The sequence below is a fragment of the Dipteris shenzhenensis genome, chromosome 13, assembly GCF_047967505.1.
Source record: "Dipteris shenzhenensis isolate YYH24624 ecotype China chromosome 13, Dip_SZ_1.0, whole genome shotgun sequence".
In the NCBI taxonomy this organism is placed as follows: domain Eukaryota; kingdom Viridiplantae; phylum Streptophyta; class Polypodiopsida; order Gleicheniales; family Dipteridaceae; genus Dipteris; species Dipteris shenzhenensis.
The window spans coordinates 16,419,094-16,435,100 of NC_141608.1; the positions used below are offsets into that span (position 1 = coordinate 16,419,094).

Sequence of the window (16,007 nt, forward strand, 5' to 3'; positions counted from 1 at the left end):
TGGTCCCATATTGCAGATTCTTGGATTATTGGGGCGATTTCAACATGGTTGAGATGCCTTCAGACAAAAGAGGGGGTAGGGAAGGTGGCATTCACTCCCTTGAGAGAGCAGCATGGGATGCCTTCCTTTTCAGTTCAGTGGCAGAGATGTTTGGTATGATGATGCTTTTCAAACTCAGCCACAGTCTCTTCTGTTTTCTTGGTCGAACAGGAGAGTAAGGATGCCTATCCACGCACGGATTGACAAATTTTATGTGGATGATTGGGCACCGAACAGAGATGGGACAGTATGCATCAGCGCTGGGATGTCCACTTCAAATCATTTTCCGGTTGTTTTGGTGGTTTCAAAGCCGCGGGCGAGAGGCCGCTCTGCCAGTATCAAGATTTCAGATGCCTTCTATGCAAAGGAGGGCCTCACAGAGGCAATGCTATGGATTTGGGTTTCTCACCTGCACGTCAGATGTGGCTGCAACCCTCACTAACATTAGCAACTTTTATCATTCTATTGCTGGTATCAGGAGAGATGAGATTCGTAGGAGGCGAGAGATTGCCATTCGCCAGCAGCTGGCAGCTCTCCAGAGAGAAGAGCATAAACAGCCTACAGCTGCTTGGATTCAAGAGCGCCTTACTACAGCAAGGGCCCATCAACAGACACTTTTAGATCAGAGAGCAGAGTATGCCTTTCACGCCAGAGAGTCTTTCTGGACGCAAATCGGAGGTAGAGTCATCAAGCAGTTCTTCTCTACTCTTGGCCCTAGACATAGTAGAGAGAGTGTTTTGCAGCTTGTTGACTCAAACGGGGTACTTCAAACACATCCACATGCCATCATGCAAATTGCTTCAGATTACTATGCCTCCCTTCTAACTGCAGATCCTGATTCACAAGCCAAAGATGATGCTAGACAGGTTGTTTGGCAGCATATTCCTATGTTGATGGATCAAGGTATGAGAGCCTCACTTCATGCATGCTTCACCAACATAGAGTTCAAGACTGCTCTTACTGCCCTTCATAAGGGGAGTTGTCCAAGGTTAGATGGACTTGCACCTTTTTTTTTAATTATTTTTTGGAATCGAATTGAGGATTACATCACCTCAGCCCTGCAAGGTGTTTGGGACTCGGGTGAGATGCCAGACTCACTCTCGGAGGGTCTCATTCATCTTATCCCAAAAGGAGGTTCCAAAAATTTAGTGTCTCAGTGGAGACCGATCACCTTACTGGGCACTTTGTATAAGATCTTGGCGAAAGCCATCAGCCTGCGATTGCAGCCCATCCTGCCAGATCTTATACATGACACACAAACAAGCTTTGTCCATGGCAGAAGCGTTTTTTATAACATATTCTCATTTTGGGAGGCTTCTGAGTGGGCTATGTATTATGCATGAGGGCCATAGACTCGCAATCCTACTCTTGGACTTTGAAAAAGCATATGACAGGGTAGATTGGGGTTTTCTAGAGGGAACCCTTCTTCGCTTTGGATTTTCAGATTTGTGGATTAGAGGGGTTTCTGCTCTTTACAGGTCAGCCCATAGCCACGTACTCATTGGTGGAGTCAAGGGAGATAGGTTTCAGATTTCCAAATCAATCCGACAGGGATGCCCTCTAGTCCCCTTTCTATTCTTATTTGTGGCTGAAGCTATAAGCCTCTATATTAGAGCTCAAGCTGATATTTTTGGGCTGAGACTTCCGTTGAGATAGGAAGAGGAGTAGCTGGACAGTGAGCTGGCAGATGACACGACTATTTTTTTGGATGCCACTCCACAGACACTCACCTCTTTCAGGACAGCCTTGGATTTGTTTTGCATTGCAGCAAGGGCTCACATTAACTGGAACAAATCCAATGGTTTCTGGATTAGTGATGGACACTTCAGATTGGGGTGCTGATATTGGCTTTACTTGGATTCAGAGGGGTGTCTTCGTCAAGTATCTTGGATGCCAGGTTGGGGTGGCCATTTCTCCAACACGGCAGTTCACTCCCGTGTTGGAGAGCATCAAGAGGCAACTCATATTTTAGAGTTCGGCCAGACTTGACCTTGCATCCAAAGTGGTGGTTGTAAACCAAATACTGTTGGCTACAACCTAGTTTGTTTGCTCTTGTTGGTGCCGATCTACAAGCAGTATCACTCAGCTCAAGAGACCTATCAGGAATTTTTTGTGGAGTGGATTAGACGGCACTTCAGATGTGATAGCCAAGGTGGCTTGGGAGACTCTTATTCTACCCACTAAGGAAGGGGGTCTCAATATTATTGATCTAGACTTGCAGTGTAGAGCCTTGCTTTGCAAGATGGTGGTCAGAGGTTTGATGCCTGGTCAAGAGCCATGGAAGGACTTTTTCTTACGCAGTATACAGACATGCACACCTTCTCACGGAGGAGATTGGATGGACAGCCCTAGATGGATCTTAACGTCAGCCCATCTCATATCTCCTACCTCCCCTCTCGTGGCTACCATTCTGAAAGCTTGGGACAGCTTCAGAAGTACTCTTCGGAGAGTTCCACCCTCCTCTCGTGAAGAAATTGACAGGCAGCCCGTCATGTGGAATGATTGCATACTAGATGAGCATGGCAGATCACTGGGCATGTCACACTACATGCAGTGGTCTAGATGGGAGTTGGGCCCTGCATCCGAGGTGGGTGCTTGAAATGCCTCCAAAGAATCAGAGAGTTCGTTCAATTAGTCACCTCAAAGGAACTGCAGCTAGGATGTAGCAGATAGATGCAGCCATACTGGTGGATGTATACAAACCATTTGCCTATTTCGGAGTCCACCTAGTTGGGGGCTTTTACGAGGACAGGTATCCCTCTGCCGGTTATAGCCTTGCGGGATGCACATGAGGATACCCTTGTCTTTCAGGTTCATGGAGGAGGCAAACTCCATAGATCTTCAGAGGACATTCTCTTGGAGGCTCCTTTTCAACCTGTCAGAATCGCAAAATACATGGAGATGGGTAGAGACTCACAGTGGTATCTTGATCCAGACCCTGTTGTCTTGGCTCTTGGATCTTGGAGGCCTTGGTTGTATGGAGGTTCCCCTAGTAGATCCTTGCAGTGGGATCCAAGGGAATGGGAGTGGATAGATGCAAGGCACCGAGAGAAGAGCATCACCTTCTTTCGTTACATGGTCAAAAATGCCAAGAGATTCCAGCTCAGTTGTAGAGGTTGGAGGCCCTCTAGAGCTCCTCATTGGGATACTTTTCAGATTTCTGCAGAGATGCAGAAAAACTTTTGAAGGAGACTTTGGAAACCCCTCACGAATAGGAAAATCACGTTATTCATCTGGCTTACTATTCATGGAGGGATTGCAATGAACCTGTGGAGATCCAGGTTCGGGGCTGACCCTACATGTCCTCGATGCCACTCAACAGTTAAGTCAATGCAGCACTGCCTTTGGGAGTGCACTCAGGCAAGGACGATTTGGAAGGATGTTGCTAGGATACTTTGCATTTTTCATATAGCACAACCTGGGGATCAGTTGCTTGGTTGTCACTCACTAGTCCACAAGCTTTCTTCGAGGGACATGACACGGACACAGCTTTCTTTGTTCAACGACACCTTGTGGAGTCATGCTCCCTCCGAGATGTTCCGTTTACTCCATTCAGAGCTCCCCACGCTTCTGTAGATACATCTTGAGAGATTCTGGCTAGTATTACAGCATGGCATATTTGGAGAGCCAGATGTACAAAGGCTTTGGAGGACTCCCAAGTTCAGCCTTCTCAGACTATGGCCAATATATGAGCAAATACTATACACACTTTGATGGCCATTTGGGCGAACATATAGAGAACCTCCAAGACTGCTACTGCTAGGAGGGTTGCTTTTCTCAAAGTCTGAAAGGGTTCTCCTTTCTTCTCTGACTCTCCTGCAAGGATGAGGTGGCATTTTCACCGCCACCTGGTATTTTTGTTTACTCATTGTGAGCTGTTTTTTCTCATGCTTGACATGATGTACTCCCGCACTTGAGCTTGCTCTGCGGTTTTTAGTCATACTTAATGAAGTACTTTTCTTGAAAAAAATAAAAATCAAGCTTATGGAATGGAAGGCACCAATAATTAATTGAATGAGAGCATTGGGAACCCTAGAAGCTAATATTGTGGTATGAATGCTAGCTCATGCTTTCAACATTGAAAACATCAAAGGGGTCACCTATCGGACCAAGGATTTTGTTAGATACACCATTCAGTTGGAACACAAGTATGGGATAACTTTGTCAAAAGGCATCACTTCAAGGCTCTAAACACATTATCAACCAATATAGAGGCTGGAAGACCTAAATGGGAGACTTGGAGGAGCTGAAGAAGAAGAAAGCAAATGCATTGCCTAATCGGCCCTTCAATGTGCAGAAGGCATACTAAGGTACCTACTTTTCGTGATAGAGAATACTTCAACGGAGCTAGATCAATATAATTATGTGTGATTGTTTCCTATTCATACTCTCCATGTTCCATAAGAGTCTTCCAATTGATACATCTACAAACTTCTAGTTATAATGTAGATTACAATTCCAAAGGTTACCGCTCAAATAGTTTTACTTCATACATCCCCAATAATGCGTTACATCGTTTGACGCTTGCAGAGCTTGTCTTGGCCTTATAGATTCTCGATTCAACTAGCCATTGGCTAGACAGAATACGAAGATGTCATGTGTACCCTTTCCACCCAATAAATAGTAAAACAAAGCTTTCAAGCCAGTACATCAAGCTAGAGCTATGGCCACGCTCTATAGCAATAGACATCTACATCACGGTCCAACAACCTCCGACAAGATGCACATCATTGTGCAATCCAATGTCAAATAAACTTTTAAGTATGCGCCGCCCCTTTCACTTGAACTCGCAAACAATAAAGTTTCTCTCTTCTTTCCCCAAGGTCGCAATCCGTAGCTACAAAAAAAAAGTTTGCGACGCACTTCACGGGCCTCTTTCGTCCTCTAAAGAGATTGCCAAAGAGAATTGACCACGAGGGACTTGCAACCCCTCCAAAGGATTCCTTGTCGCTGCAGTGATGAGGAGCAGCTTTGAAACGAGTGTTGGGGCTCGAATGCAGGTCCGTGCATGTAAGTTTCGCGATGCGTGATGATGCGGAGCTTACCAAATTGGCGAACTCGTACGATCGGCAGTGCGAAGTGCGAAATAACAAAAATCCGTGAGGAAGGCAAATGGAAGGAAGGAGTGGCGATAAGAATGGAAGGGGAACTTACGAGGGAGGGGAGAAAGGCCACGGCGGAAGCACTGAAGCAAGAGTTCGACGTCCTCCTGGCTATGGCGGGAGCTCTCGATCCTCTTCATGGAGGATGGGGATGCGCATGGGGATGGTGATGGGGATGGGGATGGAGAACAATAGTTCGAAGATGATTCTTCCCGCCAAATACTCAACAATTAGGCCTTCTTACATTGTAGTAATCTTCAATGGTCCTCCCAATCACCACCGCTCACCGTCCGGACTTTCGAACTTTTCTGGTTTAGGAGGCTAGGAGTTCCGTCCTCGTGTGTCTGCTCCACGAGGCTACAATCTGCCCCGCGTGTCTCCTCTTGGATGGGTATGGGGATGGAGAACTATTTCTGCTCCTGGATGGGTATGGGGATGGAGAACAATATATTGTTCGAAGATGATCTTTCGGCCAATTCTCTTAACAATTAGGCCTTCTCACATTGTGGTAATGTTCAAGGATCCTAAGAGGACCTCCCCCCATCACCGCTCGGTAACTTTAGAGAGTCACATGAGGTCTTTAGATTTGGTTCCAAGGGTGGTGATTTTATTTTATTTGTATGGTTTGTACTTCTTTTTTGTAGAATTTCTCAATATGAATCAAGACGAGGGGAAGGTCTGATTGCTCGCCCCTATATTTTGGTTTCCTGGGGGAATCCATCAAGGTATTAAGTGGCATTACGGGGGATTCAAACTTGTAATAGTAGCAAAAGCTACCAAAATATTTCCTCATGTTTGTTTTCTTTGTCATGGAAGAACTTTAATAAAGGGTATTAAATGCATTTGGTATGGGGTGGTAAGTGGATTTATAATTATTATGTAATGGAGGAGGAAATGTTAGAAACTAGAATGGTAATATGCATGTATGTAGACTATGAATTGATATGTCCAATACATGTATGTTGTTTCGCAATTATTGTTTATGTTTTATATGTTAGTCCACATATGATCTGGTTGCGTTCATGTATATTGTCCTACTGTCATTAAATTGTATTGTAAGTTGAAAACGTTCATAGTTTGTTACAATGTCGATGACTTGCTTGTCTTTTGTAACATGTTAATGTTAATCGCCTATTAGTATAATGTTACTTATTGTTGGAGTACGTGCAAGTAGATTTTCTCACAATGTATTGATATCTTGTCTTTTTGGAATTATGAATGCTTTGTTTTGTGCTCTTATATGCGTAGTCGTTGTTTCTATACCATAGTGTATAATTTTTCCTATGTTCTCAATGGTAATGTTTTTTTTTAATTAACATGCATGTAGACCGATTGTTTATGTATTGGAAGTTGCTCGAAATCTGTGGATCACAATGTTCAATTTTGGTTTCTTACAAGCAAATAATATCAAAGTTTATAAGCATGGTTGTGGTTTGTATGTCTTACTTACGTTTTCCTAATGATGTAGTGTTTAAAGATCATACAGGTATAGTATGATCTTTATATTGCTGGTTCTTTGTATTAAGGTTTTGCCATTTTGATTGAGTTGTTTTGTTCTTGGAGTGGTTGAAGCAAGTAAAGGTTTTCAATTCATTTTAGCTACAAAAGTGTTGTATATACGAGGCCACGTGTATGAATTCCTATAGGTGAAAATGCCAACTTTTCCATAGTAAGGCCTTGTGCTTTGTGAATTGTTCTCACTGGTGGTAGTTGGTTGCATTGGAAATTGTTGTCAAGTGAGGAGGTTTGGTTTTTAGGGACCAATTGTACTTCTCTTGTAACTTAGAATATCAGTGTCCAATTATGTTTGATGTTTGATGTTTGTTGTGTATGCATGTAAATAAGTGTGCCTTGTTTCATTTCCTGTGTGTGGGTTTTAGAATTCAATCCATACAATGTCATTGTTGCTATACATAGACATATCCATAAAAACATCGTCTGCACCATTTACTGATCCATCTTGTTGATACATATTTCCTGAGCACAGCAGTTCTACTAGCATTCCCTCCATAATTTTTATTATTGTTCTTAGTCCATCTAATGCTTTAGGATCTTTTAGATGAAGGAGATCCCTTATTATTGAAAGTGTCAAATGCTTTGATGTTATATTCTTTACCTGTTGCTACGTTGAATACTTTGTCATTGTGCTAATTCATTTCAAGGTTGGTATAGTAAAGATGAGGAAAAGTGTGGTGCTGAGGCCGTTCACGAGAGCAATTGTCATTGATGTATTGTACTTGCTAATTAGGGTGCGTGTATTTTTGAAAGAGTTAGTGTTTCTAATTGATTGTCATTTTGTTGCATTGTTCTTTTTAGTTCATAACATTGTGGCTTCTTTAGCCAATATGTGTTTGCCATTGTTTGCAACGCTTCTCTTTTTAGTTTAAATACCCAGCTATCTCTTATGAGTTTGGCCTGGTAGAAAACTCCTCAACACATGACATCAAAATCTCCAAAGTATTTTGTGTGATTTCTTTTAAAGGCTCTCATACGAAAGTCTTTAAAACTTAAGTTTGTCACTATCTATGAGCTTTTGTCAAACACGAGTAATTGCATGTGTTCATAGAGATAAGTTAATGTGTCTAGTTTGTCTCTTAAAAGGGAGGTCAAGGTTTTGGTTTGTAATGGTAAGTGTAATGTAGAGTGTATAGTGATTCCATTTATGTTTTAAAGCCTCTTTTCCTTTGTAAGCCAACATTAGGACATCGTGTGATAGTTCATAATCCACATGTGTAAGTATTTGATTGTAAAATTGTAGCAAACCGTAACCTATGAGGAGGAGTAGGTGTGTTTTCCCAATGCCTGCTCCACCTATAAATTTGTTTTTTTCAATGGTTGATTTATTTTTCGTACCATGATATCATCAAATAGTCTCTTTCCTCTATGTTTAAAGATCAAATTTTGTTGAACATTTATTCGTTTTCCATAAGGATTTTATTTTTAATTGGAATAATAAGTTTGTCATTTGGTGTTTTTTAATGTTTTTTCTTCACGTCTAATATGATGTCGTAATTCAAAATGTTATTTTGTTGTAGGTTATGGTTGTTATTAGTTTTGTGTGCTCATCGATGGTCATGTATTGGTTGTCATATTCTTTCGTTGCACAAAATTACAATAATAAACAAACAACATAGGAAATATAGCTTTATAACACAAAATGACAATAACGAACAAATCCTCCCGTTTGAATTGAGCCCCTTCAAAGCTCGGGGGGGTCACTATGTATAAACCCTCTATATCACGTGCGTTCAAGGCCGATATTTAAAATCCCTTATCTGTAAATTTTTTCATTAATCAAATGTACCCCTTTTCTATACAAATGTGTAAATTTTTTCCAAAACTATTTTAAATAGTCCCTTAGTATATTTATTTCAGTAAATTTTAGGAATAAAAAATATCCTTATGTCGAACTCACGTGATAGGGTTACTTATGGTAGTTTCACTTTGATAATTGTAAGCTTCTTGCCAAGATCCATGTATTGAGGCAGTTTTTTATCTTCATTGTTTTTTAAGGGGTAGTACAACAGTAATAAATGTTCATGATAGTAGTTCTCTAAGTCTTTTGCTATGCTGAACTTTGTGAAGCTTACGATTCTTGGATTTCTTTCTTCTTTTTTTTAATTCTATCATTGTACTTGTACTCTGCTATGGATGTTGCAAGGCAAATGTCTCCATGTCCTGTCTTCTTGTGTATTTGCCTATGATAATATCACATGTTACATATGTTGAGCAGTACAACAATACTAACTATTCGTGATAGTAGTTCTCTAAGTCTTTTGCTATGCTCAACTTTGTGAAGCTTACTGTTCTTGGTTTTCTTTTTTTAATTCTATCATTGTACTTGTATTCTACTATGAATGTTGCAAGGCAAATGTCTCCATGTCCTGTCTTCTTGTGTATTTGCCTATGATAATATTGCATTTTACATATGTTGATTCAACATAAAGACATTTGTCACATGTGATATGGTCATCTATGAAGGCTACTACTTCAGCATCAGTATTAACATTGTATTGTGGTGCCCCACAAAATCCCATGTTCGTGTTGGCTACCTCTACTTTGGAACTATGTGACAAAGAAGTAATCAAGCACACCGCCTACTATTGACTTGTCCTTACGCAAGAAGTGGATCATATTTTGTAACTTGTGCGTGTAATATCGGGCACATAGAGACGGGTTTTATCGAATAAGTTGCATGATGTTTGGATCTTGGAGTGTTGCACTTTGTGCTTTGCACACTATATTTTGTTTTGAGGGCACTCACTAAGGGTTCCCACATTCGCTCTGCACAAGAGAAAGTGAGAAAGAAACATGGTGGCCCTAATTGACACATCATTGCAAACACTTCTTTGTGTAGTCTTTCTTTGTGATTGGGTGATGTTCGAAGGTTTTCAAAGTCTCTGTAACCTTTCCCTGACTTCATTAATTGTTCGATGTTTCTGTTATTTTTGGCATCTTTTGCACAAAGTAATTTATTTTTTAGCATTCCTTTTCTTAAGCGTACCCATATGGATTGCATCACTTGATGGATCATAACCTTTATAGCTTTAAAAAAAAGTTTTGTAATATTATGAGCAAATTTCAATGACTTGTGCATTATTTCCCATTTCACTATGTCCAAATATGTTAGCTTGTGATTGTGAACCGTTCTAGGGAAACCAAAATATAGGGATGGGAAATTCAACTCTTCATTGTGCTCATCTTTGAAAACACCCAGTGGTTTTTGTTTCTCTGAAGGGGCCACATAAATCGGTTGTGTTTCAAAATCTATGACTTCCTCTTCGCTAACTCAATTGTGTATCAACGTGTCGGTTTCTATGTCATCTTCTTCCATGGTGCTTTCATTATTTGTGGGGTCCTCTTCAAAAGAATGTAATGGGGATCGACTTGGGGAGAACATATTTTCGTACCAATCGTTGTTCACAACAACGTTGTTAGCTCTATATAATGGTGTTGTGACAAAAGTTTTCAATGCTTTCATGAGAGTGTAAGGCCTAACCTTGCCTATTGCAAATGTTGATTTGTATTGCAATCTCCTTTTGATTCCAACAATGACAGCATGATCATCATCCACAAAGCGTGGCAAAACTTGTTGTATTTATTTGTATTTGCTAGTACATTGACAATACTTCCACTTATTGCCATTTGCCCGTTAAAAGTCATCTCCCTAATTTGCGCAAGGGCAAGCCTTGGCGCCACCAGACGTTCCTTCACATCATTGAGGGCGCACACATCAGGCAAAGGTGTGTTCTGTGATATATTCAACAGAGTAAAAAACTTAGGGAGAACACCTTTTTTTACAGCCTTGTTGCATTCAAGACAAATCCTGTGGCCTTTTTTTTCAAATATAATACTCACATCTTTTCTTTTTTATTTGATCCAATCAAATGTTGCATTGTTGAGATACCTGCTTTGTTTCTTGAAAAACATTCTTTCACATGAAAAGCAATCATGCGATGGTGTGTCTTTGATGTTGTTTATATTTTTTTTTACTTGTCACGAGCAACATTTGAACATTTGAGCAAAATTCGAGGGGGTGATGTTGGTATCAATAGAAATTCTTTGTCTATGCTTTTCTTCCATGCTTCATGGAGGGAGGAACGTTGTGAACGTTAGTCATTTCCACAATGTATGAAGGCTTTCTGCACATTGGTACCTTTCGAAATCACTTGTTCTGTGTGTCCCCTATGTTCATGTCCCCTTTGAAATTGTAATCAGATTGTCCCCTTTGAAATTGTAATAAGATAGTCTACTTCGAGAGGCCGATCAACGTCTAGCAAAATCCCCACTTCATTCTCAAATTCTTTGATCTAAACTTACCTAGCATCATATGATCCATGCTTGCTAGCAAAATCTTGTGCCATCAATGGAAAAAACACACCAACAATCACTGTCACAGTCAATAATATCATTGTATGTAAGCTGCAAAGGACCGCATTAGTTTGGAATGTTTCTTGCCATTGAACACGTGGGTAGTGAAGAAATTTACTGTGTGGAGTTTTGTTCATCTTTGTTGCATTCAACGGTAATGCTTCCGTGGGTGCACTTAATTTTTGAGACCTTGCTTTTGATATAGTTGATGTTGAAATATTATAGAGGGGAAACATTTGTTGCATGCGCTCTTTAATGTTTGTGTTTTTGGTTTCCCTTTCTTCAAGCACCATGCTCTGTAGGCATTCCTCCATGCATGCAGACCAATGCTTACGTTTTCTTTCTTGGCAAAGAACCTTGCATGGATAAATGGTCATATTCGGTTCTTGAATTGACATCTGCATAGTTAAAGTTTTCCAATTATCAAATTCATAGACTTTGCAGATTTGAAAACACCAACAAAAAGCTCTAGTTTGAATGCATATTTTTTCACTAATGTTGACAATGCGAATGAGTCAAATGGGTTGAGCGTGCCTTCATGTTGTACGCAGCAAAGATACCCTTCAAAGTCTCCAACTCCTGGATATAGAGTCTCAAACAATTACATTGATGAAGTCGTTCTTCCATTCAAAGAAGCTTTGTTTTCCCCCTTCCATTAGATCTTTCACTTCTCACATATGCAAGCTTTCAAAGAGTGTGTGGACATGTAAAAATTAAGCAGATATGATATACAGAGTAGAACACAATTATTGTTTGGATATCTTGCAACAAATTCGACGTCAAGAAGTTACTAGTGTTAATGTCTATATTTTCCATACCTTTGATTGGTCAAGAACACAAGGAGACTATTTTAATGGATCCGTACAAACTAATAGCGAAAGCAAACTTTTATTAATCATACAAGATTTCATTGCAAGCCTCTAACTTTGAAAATACAAACTCCATAGAAGTCTTTATTGCTTAGCAAACCATTTATACAAAGTGTTTCTTGATGAGCACGTCTCTTAATACATGAAGAGAAGTAGACTTCTAGTCAAGGCAAGCATGCGCCTTACTTCAAATCCTCGACAGTGGGGGTAATAAAACTAGTAACACAACCAAAGTTGTTTGTAAGAAAACGGCCTTCCACTTTCTTGCTGAAGAAGTACGACTTCAGCAATGATGTATTTCCATGAAGCAAGTCTGCAAAAGGTCGTCGAAGCCTCAAAACCTTATCAACAATTGTGTCTTTCAAAGTGACATCAATCAGTGCTCCTTTGGCGGTTGTTATGAGGGCCTTTACTTTAGGTATTTTGATAAGAGATGATGCTTTGTCACAAGACAAACAGAAGACATTATCTCCATCTCTTGATATCTTGTTTCCCTTGCATATGGCACATGCACTCTCGTAAAGGGCTGAGTTAACACCCGTTATTGTCAACGTTCCAATCACTTGCAAAATTTGTAACTCGTCTTAGCTAGAGTTTTTAAATCAAAGTAAAAAAATATATGTTATTTACTTCGATAATAAGAGAGTGGACCTGGTTGCTGTATCCTGTGTGCAGTGAAGACATGCGGTAGATAGGTTGCGAGCGATTGGTCTTTGATGGGCACAACTATGGTGAAACACAATAGGTAGGGTGTTTTTCTTGCATCCAACATTGAGCAATATGAACTTGGCCTCTCCAAAAACTTTGAATTTCTCCACAATTTTGACAAAGTCAGAAGCTTAGTTGCTCCAAAAAAGTGAGCTATCGAAATGCGATTAAAAGCACAACACATACGTTTTTTATTTGGGCCAAAAGACTGAAGAGAGTCGTACACAAGAAGAATTAGAGATGCAGTAATCTTTTAAAATGGAAAGGACGTCTTACTTTAATAAGGTCCTCAGGCAGATCACCATCTCCCACAATCAACTCGTCACGTTGCTTGTATGAAGCCCCCAATTTTATAACGATCACGGCAAGTGTTGCAAAAGAAAGCTGGTTTCCCTCACCCTTATTAACTAGATTTCTACACCTCTCCTTATACTGGCTGATGGTTCCTTGGGAATAGATTTCTAGAATAGCAGCAAATGGTTCTATCCTTTTGACTCTAGTAGAGGGGTCAAAGGCAATGTTGTAGTCAGTAGTTCCCATCATGCCTAGGGTTTCTAAAACAAACGGAGAAGTTGGATAGCCTGATACAATCACCTATGCTCAACAACTTCACAAACTCACCATAAAAGAGCTCATCAATACGTAGGGTTATGAAACCCAGGCAACCCTATCAACCAGATCAACTTTCAAACATCTTTGATAGTTCACATCAGACAACATGTAGGTTCCATACTTATTCAACACCTTCCCATCGAAGACACAATATTTGATTGTAAGATCGATTTCAGAAACCTAGACAACTTTGACAATAGGCTCTATTTCAGGACCACACTAGTTGTGCGCTTCATGCAAAGCAGGCACATTCTCATTCTCTACACAAGGCAAGTACTCTTCTTTTATCTCTACCAGTTTTTCCTTCCTTTCATCAAGAGAATCTACGTCATCCACTTTTCTTTTTGACAAGGTTTGGTAGTCACATTTGTTTTCACGAGGCAGTGGCGAGGAACTTAAGAGAGAAGCAACACCACCTACAAGGGATGGACTCACAACATGTACACTTAACAGAGAGATATTGGTTGGAAGAATATTGTCTCTTTTAGTTGGAGGGTGCACGACATCTGTTTCAACAAAATGAAATGAGTTAGTGTTAACTTTAACACCTTTTTTGTTTTATATTTTTTCTTTTGTCATGTAGTTATCTTCTCTTTAAATCCATTTGTTAGGAATGTAGCAATTGATATCATTTTTCTAAATGAATCACAACACTCTCTTTTTTATCTTTTATTTTGATTATGAAAACAAAATGTGGGGGGAAAATAAATATGGGAGAGAAAGGAGTCTTTCCTCTTTAAATTCATTTATAAATATCGTGCAAAGAGGATAGGATTCTTTTACTAGTTGATAACATTTTTGTTTGTTTTTTAATTTCATTAATGAAATGAAGATGCGGGGGGCTATTTAACCTATATGTTATTGAAACATCAAAACATTAAATTCTTTTGTAAAAATTGTAGGGAATGGTAACATTCTTTTGCTCATTCGTAATAATATTTTTTTTTTTAATTTGAATTAGCGAAGTTGAGATGTGGGGGGCTATATAACCTATATGCCTAACGTATATGCCATTCAAACATTCACAAACATGCATGCAATCACGCATATTATACTAAAACAAGCAAACAATATAAAACCACGGCATAACTAAACCATACAACTTAAATATTGTTAACCCACGATACAACTAAACCATACAACTTCAATTCCATTAACCCACAGCACGACTAACTGTTTTTTTTATAAATGCAGCAAACCACAAAAACCCCAAGCCATACCAAAACCCCCAAACACTCACATGTAGACTTACAGTAAAGCTCCAACAACTCCGAAAGCCCCAAACATCCACAATGTCTAACCCAATTGCGTTTTCTTCAACATAGTAAACCACCGAAACTCCAATCCCGCCAACAACCAACAAAGAGACGACTCCTTCAAGCCCACGGACACAGAGCCCTACAACGCTCAAGCTCCATAAGGTTCTTCACGTAGAGGCGCCCGCATCTACGACCAGCTGACATAGCGACCTCCACATGGAACCACTGTCTACAACATCGACCTGCAAGCTAGCTCTCACACAGCAACGTCAATGACTACACAACCTCCTGCTCGGGTCTTCCAAACCAACCTTCAAAGCCCGTGATTAAACATGGTGAATGAACACATGACTCCTCCGATAGACGCATGCCAAACTAGTGAAACACCAAGCCCTACCAAGACCCCCAAACACCCAAATACATAGAGCGCCTACCCATTCCAGGCTTCATTTTCATGCACCGAAACTCCAGAACACCACGCCTCCCTACGAATACACAGAGCGCCTACCCATTCTAGGCTTCGTTTTCATGCACCGAAACTCCAAAACACGACACCTCCCTATCGATCAAGCATGCAAACATCCACAAGCCTCCCTACCAATACACAAACACGACCCACGTTTGCAAAAACTCAAAAATCAGCTTCGACCTTCAGAGTCAGCCATCTCTGTGTCGAAATCTGCGCAACAAGAGTCACACAATGGAGCACAATGCATACACAACCATCTCAATCTTGCAAGCAAGCAAACAAACAAGGTGCACACACTTCTTTATACAAACCATGCATGCCTAGATCGAGTCAGGGCACATACAGATTTGCCTGACACGATCAACTCCTCCATCACTATGCGATTAGCTGGAGAGATGCAAGCTAAGAATGGCTTACCCCCTGCCCCCTCCAAGAATCGGTCCTATCGTATCCACATGATGGACATCCATCCCGAACTCTGTGATCGCCACACTACGAACAGACCCAAGGAGCTCTCTACCATCACCATGTTGCCCGCAAAAAACGTCAACCAAAAGAAGACGAAGTGTACCGAGCAGCCAAAAAGGAAGACGCATTCAATAACTACACATAACAACAAGGTAAGTATCCCTAATTCTATGCTCTAACCCTAAACTAACAACTAACCTAGGTTTAACGTTTGGTCAACCTGACCAAACGTTAACTAAAATTCTGACGGCCCTCGGTAGGGTCCATCCATTCTACTAACCCCTAAGGACCCTTGGAGGGCCAAAAATCTGATGCTAGTTTCTTGGGCATTATACAAACAACAATTTTTTTATTTTTCAGACACAACCCACTCACCTACCCAACACTTATTAAATGATGAGATGTTTTTTCGAGTTTACGGACAAAAAACTTACTATTTTATGAGCGTGAGCTTCGATACTGCAGCCTGTAACGTGAAAGACGTTGCGTTTTTGAAGCATCTGCGTTGGTATATTGCCCTTCGTAATTCATGTTGCTAGTTGTATTTCCATCAGCGTCCCTCACTGATACTGCAACGTTGGATTGGTCCATTAGCCCTTTCTCCAGCACA

At 40.4% G+C, this 16,007-nt stretch overlaps 1 protein-coding gene across 2 annotated transcripts in view; it reads right to left on the minus strand.

Annotated features, from left to right (window-relative positions):
• LOC147895091 (DNA primase) overlaps nucleotides 1-5,340 on the minus strand; it is an 84,448-nt gene extending 79,108 nt beyond the window's left edge. For both annotated transcript variants that reach the window (XM_087383844.1, XM_087383843.1), the window contains exon 1: nucleotides 5,194-5,340. In XM_087383844.1, the coding sequence (XP_087239970.1) occupies nucleotides 5,194-5,281 (88 nt within the window). In that variant the 5' untranslated portion in view covers nucleotides 5,282-5,340. The remainder of the gene's footprint in view (nucleotides 1-5,193) is intronic.
• Nucleotides 5,341-16,007: the final 10,667 nt, after the last annotated feature.